This window comes from Vanacampus margaritifer, chromosome 2 (assembly GCF_051991255.1).
Source record: "Vanacampus margaritifer isolate UIUO_Vmar chromosome 2, RoL_Vmar_1.0, whole genome shotgun sequence".
Classification (NCBI taxonomy): domain Eukaryota; kingdom Metazoa; phylum Chordata; class Actinopteri; order Syngnathiformes; family Syngnathidae; genus Vanacampus; species Vanacampus margaritifer.
The window spans coordinates 10,687,338-10,702,544 of NC_135433.1; the positions used below are offsets into that span (position 1 = coordinate 10,687,338).

A 15,207-nucleotide genomic window follows, 5' to 3' on the forward strand; every position below is an offset into this window, starting at 1 on the left:
AGGGACGTGCTAGGACCAAAATTCGTTCTGGGAAAATTTTCATCAGCATGGGTGGAGGATAATAATTGCTGGATGTAATTTTACTTGTGTGCAATTAAGTTTCAAACATTAGTGCAGGGGAAGGGATTTTGTAAAGGAAGAAAGAGGTGGAGAAATATAGTATGTAAAATATTTAAAAAAATATTTTCAAAACTGATTTGGGCCAAGGAGAATCCAAAAGTAATTTTATTAAGCCTCCAAAACCCATTGAGATTGTTAATGTGTAATATATTCTGTAATTAGAATAGGATTTTTCTTTTTTGCAAAAATGTTCTTCGGTGGAAACAGACTTTGTCACCCACATTCAACAGTGTTTATTAATGGACTACAACTTGTCTTTTTCTAGCTCAAATTGTCCCCTGTCACCTACCAATACAAAATGTCTTACTTGCTAAAGTTCTGATGCATTAAATAAATGATGTTTTTGTGCTCCAGTGGGGCGGCAACTCATTTCATATTTAAGCCATCACCCCAATGAAACAGTATTCATTTTTTATTAAATATTTAAAATTGGTGATTTGCTGAGCCATGCCAATGAACTGTACACAGCACGTTTGGCTTAAGATGATAAGTAATGATGTTTCTTCCCATCTCTCCCCCTTTTGTGTTCAATTCATGCTTGTTTCATGTCATGTTTTCTCAATCTCTCACCTCCTCTTCTTTGTCTTCTTTTTTTTTGTGTTTTTATGACACACTCTTTACTATATGCCTTATCCATGCCACATATTCATCAATCTGTTGCCATGCAGGGCATCTGGAGTTGCATCCATGGAGTTCACATCGACATGAAGAAAAAGACCGATCTGGACTTTAGTCCGCAAGACAAGATGCTTAAGCTCATTAAGTCAGCCAAGCACATGACCAACATGTCTAACCTGGCTGGCTCTCACATGAACTCACCCAAACGTGAGTTCATGCACTCAGCTGGCCCCATGATCATGGACATGATGGCAGAAAAGGGCAACTTCATTTATGCTGACAACCGCAGCTATGCTCCCAAAGATATGATGTATGGCGACACAGGTGACTTGCAGTCGTATCTCACTACCCGCCACAAGGACCACCTGAACAACTACATCTTCCAAGGAGGCCAGCATCCTCTCACTTTGAATGATGCCAATCCCAATTCAGTAGAAGTGGCAGTTAGTGCTGATACGGTCCAGACCAATGCCAAACCGCCTCGGACGCTGTGGAAGAAGTCAGTTGACACGCTCCGCTCGGCGCCACCGGGACCCTCGCCCATGCCTGACATGCTAATGCCAGACCCTCGAATGTCAATGAAGACACAGCGCTACCTCCCCGAGGATACCGCCAACTCCGACATCTCTGACTGCTCCAGCAGGGCGGCTTCCTACAAGGACCCAGAAAACAACAAGCACCTAAAAGCCAAGGATAACCTTAAAAAAAGACCCGTGACTTCCAAATACCCGAGAGACTGTAGTGAGGTTGAACTGTCTTACTTAAAAACTAAGCAGGTCAGTGGTGGAACCAACCAACTTGGTAGAGGAGGTGGAGAGAAAATCTACACGATTGACTCTGACCGAGAGCTGAGCTTGCACTCAGACCCCGTACACTACCGAGAGAGCCGTGGCCTTGCCGCCGATGATTTGGAGTACCCTGAAATATACTCTGACCACAGTGATAATTATCGAAAATGCGAGCAGCCCATCATCCACCTGAACTCGTCACCACTGCATCACACAGATTCCGATCTTCTGCAGGAGCCAACTTACGCGAAACACTACAGCATGAAAGAGAAAAACCTTTCCCCACACGAATCGATCGATCGCTACAAGCAGACACACTGCCGTTCGTGTTTGTCAAAGGTTACCGGTGGCTACCCTCCAGGAGGGACTTACACCCCTACAGGATCCGCCTCAGCTGCTTCTACCCGCTCACCATATAATCGATGTGAAGCATGTCTCCACACAGCTAACCTGTATGACATTAGTGAGGACCAGCTTCTGGCAGACCCCTTGGGTAGCCCCACCTTGCATCACCAACAGCAGCAGTCTCCTGATGAAATGTTTGGTCTGTATTGGCCGCAAACAGATGGGCCGCACGTCCAGAAGAGAAACCGCTTGAGGCTTAATCGTCAGCACTCCTTTGACAACATATTACTAGAAAAGCCCAAGGATTCCGACCTGGGCCGACCAGCACGCAGTGTCAGCCTCAAGGAGAAAGATCGCTTTCTGGACTCCACTTCTGACTCGCACTACGCGAACCTCTTCAGCATGCGTCCCTACTCCGGCAGACTGTTTGGCACCGGATCCAAATCAATGATGTTTAATCACAACCTTGAGGAGAGCAAGAGGAGCAAGTCCCTGTACCCGGCCCATGGCTCGGAAAACCCTTTCCTCGGCCACTCACTGAGGGACGACACCAGCAGCAGACTGATCCACGGGCGTAGCTCCTCCGATATTTACAAACAGCTGGCAGTGGCGTCGCCGGCAGCGATCCTTGGAGCAGCCCCCATCAAAACGCGCAACGATGCGAACAATCTCCGTTCTTCCGTTAAATCCACCACCTCATACTGCTCACGGGATGGGCGGATAGCTAACGACATGTACAAGAAAGAGCATGTAATGCCTTACTCTGCCAATAAGACTTGTGCATACCCAGCCTCACGTGGCGTCCTTAACTCAGCTCAATTCAGCAATAGACGGGTGTATAAAAAAATCCCTAGTCTGGAGTCAGATGTTTAGTCGGAAATCATTTATGTTCTCCTACCTGAGTTTGTATTATAATTTGTTATACGCTAAGGGATGTCATAGCCACACATTTCTTCTATTGACATTCTGAAGGGAACCTTCACCCATTTGGGTGTAAATGTACAGCTTCTGTCTTTGCAGGTGATATCATTTCTGCCCATTCTCTACCGTGTACTAATCACTTGGCTGCTTCAGAGAGTACTTTGTCATTATGTGTTGTGCCATACCTGGGAGAAATAATTGGCTCCGTCAGTTTGGTGGTTTAAGAGAAGACAGGCTTTTGGGAAAGAGATGATTTGTTGTGATTGAGCAAATGGAGAAACATCATGGAGGATGACAGTTATGTTGTGAGAAAGATTAAACATACATAGGTTAGGATTTGTTTTGGAAACTATCCTTCTGATCCATTCTTCTCCAGCTTACTGGTTTAGGATTCTTTACAGGGAGACTATGTTGGGCACATTAGATGCGTCGACCAGAAATAGGACCATCTCAGGAGGGCAGGATGCAACAATAAACCATTGCAACAGTCTGCTGCTTATAATTACACTGACAATTGTGGCTATTGTGATCCTTGGCAGAGCACAACGAGATTGAGATCAAATGGACATGAATGAGCTAAATGGCAGGAGAATCCAACATTTCCAAGTGGTTGTCTAGACCAAGCTTAGGAACTGTGACTGGAGTAGTGTAGGTGCTACCAATGAATAATGTTTACAGACTGATAAAAAGTGACTAAAGTGACAAAATGGTAGACACGCAGGACAGACTGAAGTAAAGTACTGCTTTTTTATTTTAATTTTATTTTAATAAACTAAGATTTAGAGATTCTGGCACTGGAATCCACCTTGTAGGCTTTGAGCATTTGCTTAATCATTAGCACAGTAACCATTAGTTATCTTTTCTACAATCATTTTAAAAAGCAATGTTTTCCGAAAACACCAATACAAGCAGTAGATTTGTTTTGCATGGGCTGTTTTTTCCCCCTATTGTAGATGAGAAAAAAACACATGCTCAAAAGTATTTTGTTGTCTATGTTTTTAAGAGAGGGGCCCCTTTCCCACCAAATGTGGTGGATGAACATTTGTACAATTGAAACTTTGACCTTAGTAATTCAGTGTCATGTTTTGAGGCTGCTGCTGCTACAGTAGAGCAAGAATGGTGAAGGAGAACACAACAAATTGGTGGATCACAAGGAAGAAAATGATCAAATCTACTGGAATTGTGGACCGGATGAAGATGTTTCATTGTTCTATGACCTCCTTGCAGATGATATACAGGGTACTAGATATTTTTGAAAAGCAGGTGACTTCTCCCCATCCCTTGCTTGATCACATCACTCGGGTGTAGAATTCTTTCCCTTCATTTTGTGGCTTTTTTTTTCCAAACACAAGCTAACTAAGCACTCAATAGTGTACAGTCAAGTTCCTTATTTTTACCTCCATACGTTAGGATGTATGAATGATATGAGCCGGGCAAGATGGTATGGTGCAGGTCTTGTGTGTGCATGGCAGCCCTTGGGTAAGCTTGAAGACGAAAACAATCATTGTGCTTTTTTTTTTTTTTTCTGTTGTTATTTTTGACACATGCACACCATGTACAAATGACTGCACATTTTTCATAGCTTTTTTACTGTTCAACATATAGTTGAAAAAAAGAAAATACAAAAGAAAATACAAAAAAAAATACACGTTATCTGACTTGTTGATTTGCTCAATTGGATTCACAGACACAAATTGTATCAAATGAAATACCTCAGGATGATGATCAGCATTTTGAGGGAGCATCAACCATAGCAACACAACAAAGCATTGACTATTTTGTAGAAAACTCACCAAAAATGTTTAAAAAGTGTTCATAGTGGCAGCAAACAGAACCAAATCGTTTCTCCTTTTGACATTGTCAAAGTCTTCCAGTTGAGGAGGGAAAGGGGGATTGTGCTCATGGGGAGGGCGTGGCTGTCCTGTTTCACCCTGCACCAACATGTGCACTCAAAAAGAATGAAGGATGTTACTTAAATGTCTAAAAATTGAGCTATCCTTTTATGAAAACACTTCTTTTTTTTCATAACGGCTTTTAACTGTATTTCAGTTTAAACTCAATGACCACATCATATCACCCTTTCTTACTCTTGGAATACGTTCCTCCATTGCTTCAGCTTAACCCACTGACTGATGAGCAATATGTTGTCCTTTTATTCTTTTTTTTTTGCATCTTATCTGCATATTTATTATTAACATATATATCTCTCCACACACGCTTCTTGTGTGAGCTGATGAGTGAACAATGTTCACATGTAAAAAAATATATATATATATCAAACAGCACCCTTGCATTTTATTATGGACTCATGGCAATTTGTTTGATTCTTTCTACTTTTGCAGAACTGTCATGTAAACTGATGCTGTTTTATGTTGGAACACACAGGCACCCAAACGCACCCTTGTGATGACAACCCTGCTCTTTTTAATGGCAAAAAAATGTATTTTAATTACATTTAATGATAAATAATGAGGTGATGGCATGCAACCCCAGATGTAACAATGTTTTATGTTTCTGTTTTGTTTCATTTTGTCATGATTGTTATGATCACTAATGCTTTGTAACCAGGTGTGAGTATATACATATTTGAGAGCGATTGAGGGGGAAAAAAAAGATTATCTATGTTTAACATAATGAAGACGCTGCTGCTGTTTTGGGAGAGGAGGCATATTCCGACTTACTCATTGGGGGGAAGGGTCATTATCAGGCCCTGTTTTGCCCAATGGGATTACAGGTCAGAGGTCAGGTCTTAATTTAGCATGGTGGGACATCCTTGCTCTTCCTCCATGGCAGGTGAGAATTTGAAAATGTATCACCAGCTCTCCTTCTCTCTTCCCACTCTTTCATGTATAGTCAGGACTTCAACTGTGAAGAAGACAAAAAGTAAAAAAAAAAAAAAAAAAAAAAAAACTACCCTCGACCTTTGAGTCTGCTCTCCCTCCAAAGATACAAGACCTCTTTCTTTATGGTTTGCTGTAAGAAATGCTTTTTTTAAATTGTTCATTTGGGTAAACTCTTGGGTAAAGACTTTTAAGGAACTATTTTGAATATACTTAGAAAATGACACCTGTAAACATCACTTGTAAATTCATACTGGAATACATCATCATGGAGAATTAATTATAAATGATAAAGAGTAAAAACAATATATTTTGTGTGAACTTCACAGGAGTTTTTCTGTGCACTGTTTCTCTATCTCTCTTTATCTCTCTCTTGCTATCTCTCTCTTTATGTAGAGCGACTAGAATAAAACTTCACCATTCACAAGATTCGCTGTCCTGTCACAATTCCAAATACACATGCCAACCAGCGGATAGCCTAGCAGCATGACTCATATATAGACAATATCTGCATTTGTTAATTGATACTGGAAAAAAACAACCTGCTGATTTGTGATTTATTTCCATCTTCTTATCATTTTAATTTGATTGAAGAATAGAATAGAAATTGCTTCTACTTGTATCTGTTTTATTTGAGTTACTGATAGGGATGTACCACTTTTTTTCAAGTCTTGAGTAGTCACCGATACCAACTTTTGATACCCCTAGGGAAAATCAGTTTAAAAGACCAACTGGCCACTGCCAGGAGTACTGATAGCTTGAAATAAGCCCCCGTACTCCATACGTTACCATACCTTGTATTGGTACTAACCCTTCCCAAGTTAAATTTAGTTCAAGCCACAATTATTGGCATCCTTGTTGTGACAATGTGACAAATTTGTATCATCAAAATTAGGGATGTTCTATACCACTTTTTTTTTCAGACCGATACCAGTAAGCATACTTAACTCCTGAGTAGTCACCAATACCGAGTACTGATACCACTAGTACTTTTTATGCATAAAATGCCCACACACAATGCAAGTAATTTAAACAAAAAGACCTTTATTTCCCAATATATCCTTTTCCCTTAAAATTGCATGAAAATAATGGCAATTATCTTTTTTTCCTATTTCTAGTTCCTGATTGTAAAACGGTCACAAGAAGGCAGCTGAAATTGGTAACAGCCTCGGTTATGAGTACCGTTACGATAAAATAAGACTGGGTAGCGACCCGATATGGATACCCGGTATTCGGTACTACTTGCCCATCCCTAATCAAAACATTGAGATCTAAACTAAGGGAAAAACATGTATGTAACCACCTATAATTGAAATGTTTCTGAATATTTTGCTGCTGACTACCTCCAAAATGTGTGCACACCTGTGTATTGCTGAAAAAATAAACCAAATAAATATTTTGGTTTTGCCTCTCCACGGAACATTAAGCCAAATCATGAGTGGTTAGTTGACTCATTGGAAGTGGTACTGCATGTTTTGAAAGTATCATATTCATCAGTTGTGTATGTAGTCATTCAGCAATTTCAAGTTCTGTTCAGTGTTTAGATTTTTAGTAGCCTTTATAAAGTTCCCCACATTAATTTTGATTATGCTTTTTGTACAGTGCTCTAACTCGAATGAAATAGAGTACCATTTGATTCCAGGACATTACCTCCGTACTGGCAAACTGAAGTGGTTAGCCGTCTTTTTAATAGTATGCAGATCACACCCCCAGCTAAATTTAGCTAGAGAAGACAATCTGATTCAGAAGGAACAATATGTTTTTTTGACCTGGTCAAAGAACTTTCGACCGAACAGTCAGCATTTGCTTTGTAAAATAAGAATTCAACTGCAGTCCTGGCGATATTCTGTGTGGATTGCTACAGGCGCACAGGTTAACAACGGGTCATCCACTACTTGTGCAATTAGAGCAGTAGCTTAGTTTGCAATTCTGAAATAAATCCAACATGTAAATGGTGGACTTTAGACTCAGTAAAACTCAAGTCAGTCAGGGCTACACTTCTTCCTTCATCCATTTTCATGGCTATTCTGTTCAGGGTCACAGGTGAGCTGGAGTCTATCCCAGCTGACTTTGAGTGAAAGGTGGGGTACACCCAGGACTGGATTTACTCAAAGGGCACATATAAACGATGAGCATTCACAACTCATTAACCTACCCATGCATGTTTTTGGACTGCTGGAGGAAGGCTGAGTACTTGGAGAAATCCCATTCGACATGCAAACTCCACAGAAAGGATAAAGTGGTCCTATTACCATCATTGAAGTTTTACTTTCACTCTCAGAAATGAGAAGCCCATTTGAAACGGTTCTCGGATGAACTGCAACCTTCTGAAGAAAACATTCCTCCCATTGAAAAGTTAGTGATTCACACCGCCAACATCTGTTACAGTTCAAACCAACTCTAGTGATATTGCTGTTCAAGCAGCTCGGGCCTGGTGGTGGTAATCTTGCAAGTCAACACTGCGATGGAGCTCAAATGAGAATGCTGCAGAAACTGACCAACAAATAAATGACATCAGAAAGCATTGAGAAATCCTCAACATTCAACAGTAAAGCACAGAAAATGCATCAGGAGCTCCGACATCCACGTGAGTGTTTGTGAATGTTGCATGGGGTACGCATGCTGATGAGTCATGAACAACACAGGCACACATTACTTTTTAAAACACTAACTATGTCTGGAAAATTAGCATTTTGTTACAAAAAAATGTGACAAATGCAAAATATTACAAACGAGTTCTGTTGTAGGACGGATCGTGTGATTGACACGTAGATGCAGTCGTTGTACCGGACTGTGGCGCTCAGTAAGAAAGCAAAGCTTTCAATTTCCCGCTCGCTTTACGTTTCCAGCCTGGCAAATTTTGGGTAATAACCAAAAGCACAAGAATGCGGGTGGTAGACGCTGAAATGAGATTTCTCTTCAGGGTGTCTGGGCTCACCCTTAGATAAGGTGAGGAGTTCAGTCATCCGGGAAGGACTCAGAGTTGAGTTGCTGTTCCACATTGAGAGTAGCCAACTTATGTGCCTTGAGCATCTACTTATCTCCTTGCCTGACTTGCCCCCAGGGACAGGCATGAGGAGACCTTGAGGCACAGCTAGCACATGTTGGGTATGCTGCTGGCTTGGAAAGACCTTGATGTGCCCTTGTGGGAATTAGAGGAGGTGGCTCAGGAATAGGGAGGCCTAGGAAACTGCTGCTCTTGTGACGTGAACCCAGATAAGATACTCATCGACAATATAGTGTTGGATGAAAAATGCAAAGAAAACATTGCACTGTGGTCTCATACCGACCCTTTTGCCCACATGTGCATGTGTGTATTCCTATGTGTTATTTTTGTGTATGTGTGCCAGTTTAACTGAGCATCATGTTGCCATTTGGGCTAAAGCTACATTTACCATCTGCCTCATTTGTTCCTTCCTTTCCATGGGACTGAGATGCCCATCTCCCTCTCCATAAATCGTTAAATCCATCTGTTCTTCTTCTCCCATGAAGCATTTTGCTCTTTAGTAAACCCAATCCCACTGTAATAATCTGTATACCCCTTATTGACTTTCCATTCACTGACTCCCTCCTCTACAACCCTCACTCTTAACTCAGGAGTGGGCACACTCAATCCTTGAGGGCCGGAGTCCTGCAGGTTTTTGATGTTTCCCTTCTCCAACACAGCTGATATATGATCAGCTCATCAGCAAGCTCTGCATAAGCTTGGTAATGATCCTGTTGATTGGAATCAGCTGTATCGCAGCAGGGAAACCTCCAAAACCTGCTGCATGTCGGCCCTTGAGGACCAAGTTTGCCCACCACTGCTCTAACTGCTTCTCGCCTAAAAAAAAAAAACAACGAATAATTAAATATCTGTGATTTCTACTCTCACATTACCTCAATTCTTTGGCTACTAACACTGACTTTTTTTGATGCAGCAGAGGAAAAAAAAATACAATCAGATACTTGATTCACATTTCCTGTATTGCAAGCAAAATTCTAAACAATAGAATAATCAAACTTGCTGGCTGTAGTGTATTAGTTATTTTAGCATACAATTGTAATTGTAATTTAGCATACAATTGTAATTGAAGCCAGAATGATAAAACAAGAAACATTTTTCTCTTGTGCCAATGAGCCAATAGACCTTGCACGGGCTTCATAATATGCCAACTTTTAATTGCTATGTTAATGGATGTCTGTGTTAGCCCCATGGTTCCTTTTGGCTTACCTGCCAAAGCAAAGTTATTTAGGGCCCAGGAGTTCTCCTGTAATTACGAAGCTTTTAACAGACTCTTGGGCTAGAAGGATACAATGAAAGCCAGAGTGATATCATTTCACATGAAGATACCTTATTAAATGTTATCCAATGCGCGGCTTAAAGAACAAATTCAAGCTGATGTTTTGCTCAATGGAGAGTGATTAAAAAGTATAGAGAATGGGGAGAATTGATGCAGATATCAAGTTACGGTTTAAAAAAATGCATATGCGAGTGGAAAGCAAACAAAAACACACTAATCACTACAAAGTACAGCGAAAACTTGCTGTGATGTGTGACAGTAACAACAACAATAAAGAAACACAGACTGAACAAATGCAGGTAACGAAATACAAAAAAAATTAACGAGGCACACCTCGACAAGACGGAGAAGGAGCAGGGCTGACAAGGACAGGTGGAGACAAAACACGCAAGAAAAGACATGAACAGGGGACACAGGAAAACTTGACAAAATATTAAGTATATTTAAAAGTAATCAAGGCAAAGTCAACAAAAACACATTGGATGTTATAGTATTTTTATTTTTATTTTTATTTTTATTTTTATTTTTATTTTTATTTTTATTTTTATTTTTATTTTTATTCAAATTCAAATTCAAGCTCAATTAGAGTGATTACACCTTTTTGGTTGTTATGTAGCAGGAATCATGCAAGAACTTTAATTTATATAGTACAGGCCAAAAGTTTAGACACACCTGTGTGTCAATTGCTTTATTCTCATTCCTATTTACATTGTAGATTCTCACTGAAGGCATCAAAACTATAAATTAATTTTGACTGATTCAAACTGTTCCAACTTTAAATTCATTTTATTCTTACCACTATATTTTTCAAGATTACAAAATAAAAGCTGGAAATTAACATGTTTTTTTTCTTCTACTTTCTACTTCTTCTTTTTTAACAGATTCAAACATTCCAACTTCAACATGTTCTGTTCATTCCAGGTCATAGTATGGCATTTTTTTTAAATTCAGCCTCTCAGCCTTCACACACAATTTCTTCAGAAATTGCATTTACTACTTTCATGTCAACATTCATTCTAGAACAGGGTAGAACATTAAAAAAAATGTTTTTTTGCTTAAGTGTCAGAGGAATTATGTAAAATGTATGCTGACATATATGGGACTTGGCGGAGAATGCAGGTTTTGCGGAAACACAGCAAATCTTCAGGCAAGTTGTGACCTTTTCAGCATGCTCTGGATGCCCTCAGCATGTTGTTTCAATACCTCAACCAAACTGGTTATTTGCCTGTCTGTCTCTCTTTCATGACAATTATGTAAACATTGAAAGTAGGGTTGTCAGGTGTTGGTTGGGAGTTAAAAAAAAAAAAAAAAAAAAGATAAATTGGGAGTAGGTGAGGGTGTTTGCCAACTCTGGGAGGGTTCGGGATTCGAATAGTCAGCCATCCTGGGTTGTTTGTTGCGCAATCTGTTCTATTTGTAAAATGGTGCATTGCACCTGTTAGTTTGGAAGTCGAGTTCTGCCTCAGATAAAGCAGTATCTTGGGGTCAGGGAAGGATGGAGCAAGATATGAAATGATTGGCTGATCAGTGTGGATTCTGCAGTGATGTGATCACTGTATGGGACTGTGGTGCTGAGCAGAGAGCAGAGGCAACAGGCCTTTTTTACCAGTACATTTACAATCCCATGGTTAGCAACTTTGCGTATTGACTCAGAAAAGAGCTAGTTGTATGTGTATGGTGTTGTCAGACAGGGCATGTTGTTTCCAGAATTTAACCAAGACAGTTCTCACAAGAATTTTGTTATCAACAATCCAAAATATTACGGACCTTAAAATATTGAAACTTGGCTATTTTTCATGATCATACACATTAGGGCAGTGATTCTCAAAGTGTGGTATGAGAAGGCCTACCTCGAGTGATACATGAAGAAACTCACTTCAATTCAATGTTCAAACTATACATAATGTTATACTGCACTTTAAAAAAAAAAAAGTACAGTTTATTTGTTTTAACTTTTACAATGATACAAGGCATTGAACCTTTAAGAAAAACTTTTCTTCAAGCATGTATTTAATACATTATTTTATCACCCCTTTAAGTACTGTTAATGTCACAACTGTGCATTATGTTACATTAATTGGCTTACAATAATGTTAAACACAGTCTTTGGCATTAAAGCTTCTGCCTGAGGCCATGTACACACGTAGCCGGGTGTTTTTAAAAACGGATATTTCCCTCCTCTGGATGTAGAAAAAAAATTGTGTCCACACCACCACGTTTGTAGAAAAGAAATAATCCACAGCTAACTGCAATAATGCGTTTTTAAGTATGTTCATAACAATTCCAGACCTTAAGGTGGCAACAGTTCCCCAAATCCTATCCAATTGCTACGCCTCCGTCTGGCGACCCCACTTCCACAAATTGGGCCTACAATGAGATGCATGCCAAGCCTCTAGGCGGCAGTAGTTAGCCAAATACTGCTCATCTCTTGACGTCACTTCACCATACGTCACACAAGCACGGACTGTCAGCTGCTGACCTGTATATATGCTGATCAGTGCTGTCAGCGCACACAAGACTTTTTTTTATTTATTAAAAAAATACTTGTAAACAGTCAATGAGTACATCATAAACGGAGCATAAAGGAAAACAAAGAGGATAAACAACTTTTTTTTCAACTCACTCACCACACACACATATACAAACAAGGTCTCTTCCCGGTGGGGAAGCGAATCCACGCCACCTTTTTTCTTATTTTTTTACCAACTTGAGGTACTGTATGTGATTGAGTGACGTGTTTAGAGGACGACGTAAAACTTGGTTAACTGACGGACACACGCGACCGCGGGGCTGGAGAAATACGCAAATCTTCACTTTGGCCGGAGTTTTTAGAAAACTTCGTTTGTAGTGAAAAAAAATTCTCGCGGGCGTGTGGATGACAGGGCAAGCCGCAGAAAAATATCTCCTGTTTGCAAAAAACCTGGCTATGTGTGTACATGGCCTATTTTGGATGAACACTTTTATCACAATACTGTCTTCTAATGTTGGTCATGGTGGAGGCACTTGGAGAACTAAGTATTGTTTTAAGCTAGCACTTACAATAAAAAATGTGAGAACCACCTCTGAATTAGGGCATTAGCGCTAACTCTGCACATGCACAAACCGTGACAGTGTTGCACTCCAAACAAATGGCAAGCTCTTCTCTTACCAAGAAAATTACAGGCATGCTGCCGACATGCACTATATATCATTTTTGAAAAAAAAGCATTTTCCAATTGACCCCAAAAAGTTCCGTATCCATTAATTATCGTGAATCCCATCATAACACTCAAATTAAAGTGTAAAACATGTTTCTCCCTTGTTCTTCTTTGTATTTTCATTTAAATGTGGCTCTGAATTGTGCTTGCCCGTTATAAGGTGACTGTCGATGTGACCTGATGCAGTGACATTTCAAAAGTGGCATGGATTGTTGCTGCAGGGTTAAACTGGAGACACCTCTTGCTGAATGTTTCACAGTTCAAGAGAGAAGCAAAGATTTCCCACTTTAGTCTCACCTTTCACCCTGTTCTTTTATTTCAAACGCATAGCTTTTTCTTTTTTTTTTGTATCTGGGGAACAACATGTTAGGAAGCTTGCTGTAAAGGACAAATGGAATCAACTCATAATTAACTTATTCAGTTGCATAATGAAAGCCTTTCAGCCTTGTGATTGTTTTTTCAAAAAATGTGAGCACGTGTGTTTGTGAATATTGTAACAGGTGTCACTGAGGATGCAGTTTCCCAAACGTGATGTGATGGTATTGATCTGCTTTGCTCCTGTGTGTACAACCCTCTGGCAAGTTCAAGCAACGCACGATTGAATTTAAGCCCTCTTAGCGTCGAACATCTGACCCAATCACAGACCTTTACATTTGAAATGTTATTAGCAAATAACAGACCAATTTGTTTCTTTGTCTTAATTCATTTAACCTTTATAAAGCAAAGGCAGCGCTTCAAAACATATATATTTTTTCCCTTTGGAAAGTAATACAAAGATCTTTTTATTTTTTTATTTTTTTTATTTACCTAATTTAATCGGAGCATTAGCTCCCCGAAATATTAAGACACTCATATTCAATTTGGCCTACAAAAGAATCCAGTGTTATTAAAAACATAATTCAAGATTGTGTGGTTATATAAGTTGCTTACATAAGTCGGGGAAGAGACGGCCCATAACCAGGATTGCAACTGCTTGTTTAACAAAGCGATGTCTTGAAAAGTTGCCGAACATAAGATACTACCTGCAATGAACGTGTAGAGTCCATAAATAGCATGATGTTGCCTGGGGACATGGACGTTATTCCTACCACCTGCAGTCATGTGTCCTGCTTAACACGTCCTTGAGCAACATGCTGCAGCGACGCTACCTGCTCCACTTTCAGTGCGAGTGTGTGGTGAGAACAAAGTGAGGGAATGAACTTGTAAACTGTGCTCGTTTGGAAATAACATTTGGGTTTTTTCACAAGTGCAGTTTTTAGTCTGTGAAATCTCTCGTGCAGACATAATGGACACAGTGAGGTCCTATGCAAGATAAACATCCTCTCTCTCTCTCTCTCTCTCTCTCTCTCTCTCTCTCTCTCTCTCTCTCTCTCTCTCTCTCTCTCTCTCTCTCTCTCACCACTGGCAATGAAGAGAACAGACGGACAAAAAAAAAAAAAAAGCCCAAGGCAACAAAAACACGCAACAAAAGCCCAACGCAGTTGAGCATTTGCGTGTACACTGTCAATGCAGATTTGAGTGGAACAAACTGCAGCTGTTTTCAGGGGGGCTTATTTTTTGGATGGAGCGGGGGTGTTCGTTCTTTGACCTTATCTGTTTTTCTGTATTGAAACAAAATTTGACTTCAGTTGATCCTTTTTGGATTCCAAGCCACAACGACATGATGACCCCATGTATCATTGTTTCGGCCCTGGGCTCGTTGTGGTTGTGTTGTTCATGCTTGAGCCCAGAGTATGTATCAGTGGATATGTTTGTATGGATAAGTAGAAAAGCACTCAAGTGGTGCCTTACCTGTGCCAAGGTGCAACCATTATGATTTCTGGCAAAGAACAGTTTATAAAACATTTACAACTCAATTGTTTTTTTCCGAGTGGAGGATGAATTCTCACATATTGTTGTGGCGGCACCAAATAGGGTCATGGTCAACAGATGTGTATAGTGCATCTGTATATACTGTATGTAATGTATAGTACTTTGACAGGATATGACATGATCACATGTAAATAATCAACACCATTTTCTTATTTGTATTTTATTTGGATGCTTTTCCATCTTTATCTCACTGTTGGTGGCTTAATCAAATAGATGTACACAT

General features: G+C 39.9%; 1 protein-coding gene across 1 annotated transcript in view; it reads left to right on the forward strand.

The window, feature by feature from the left end:
- grin2aa (glutamate receptor, ionotropic, N-methyl D-aspartate 2A, a) overlaps positions 1 to 6,061 on the forward strand; it is a 156,301-nt gene extending 150,240 nt beyond the window's left edge. The window contains exon 15 of the mRNA XM_077555625.1: positions 789 to 6,061. Within this exon, the coding sequence (XP_077411751.1) occupies positions 789 to 2,744 (1,956 nt within the window). The 3' untranslated portion in view covers positions 2,745 to 6,061. The remainder of the gene's footprint in view (positions 1 to 788) is intronic.
- Positions 6,062 to 15,207: the final 9,146 nt, after the last annotated feature.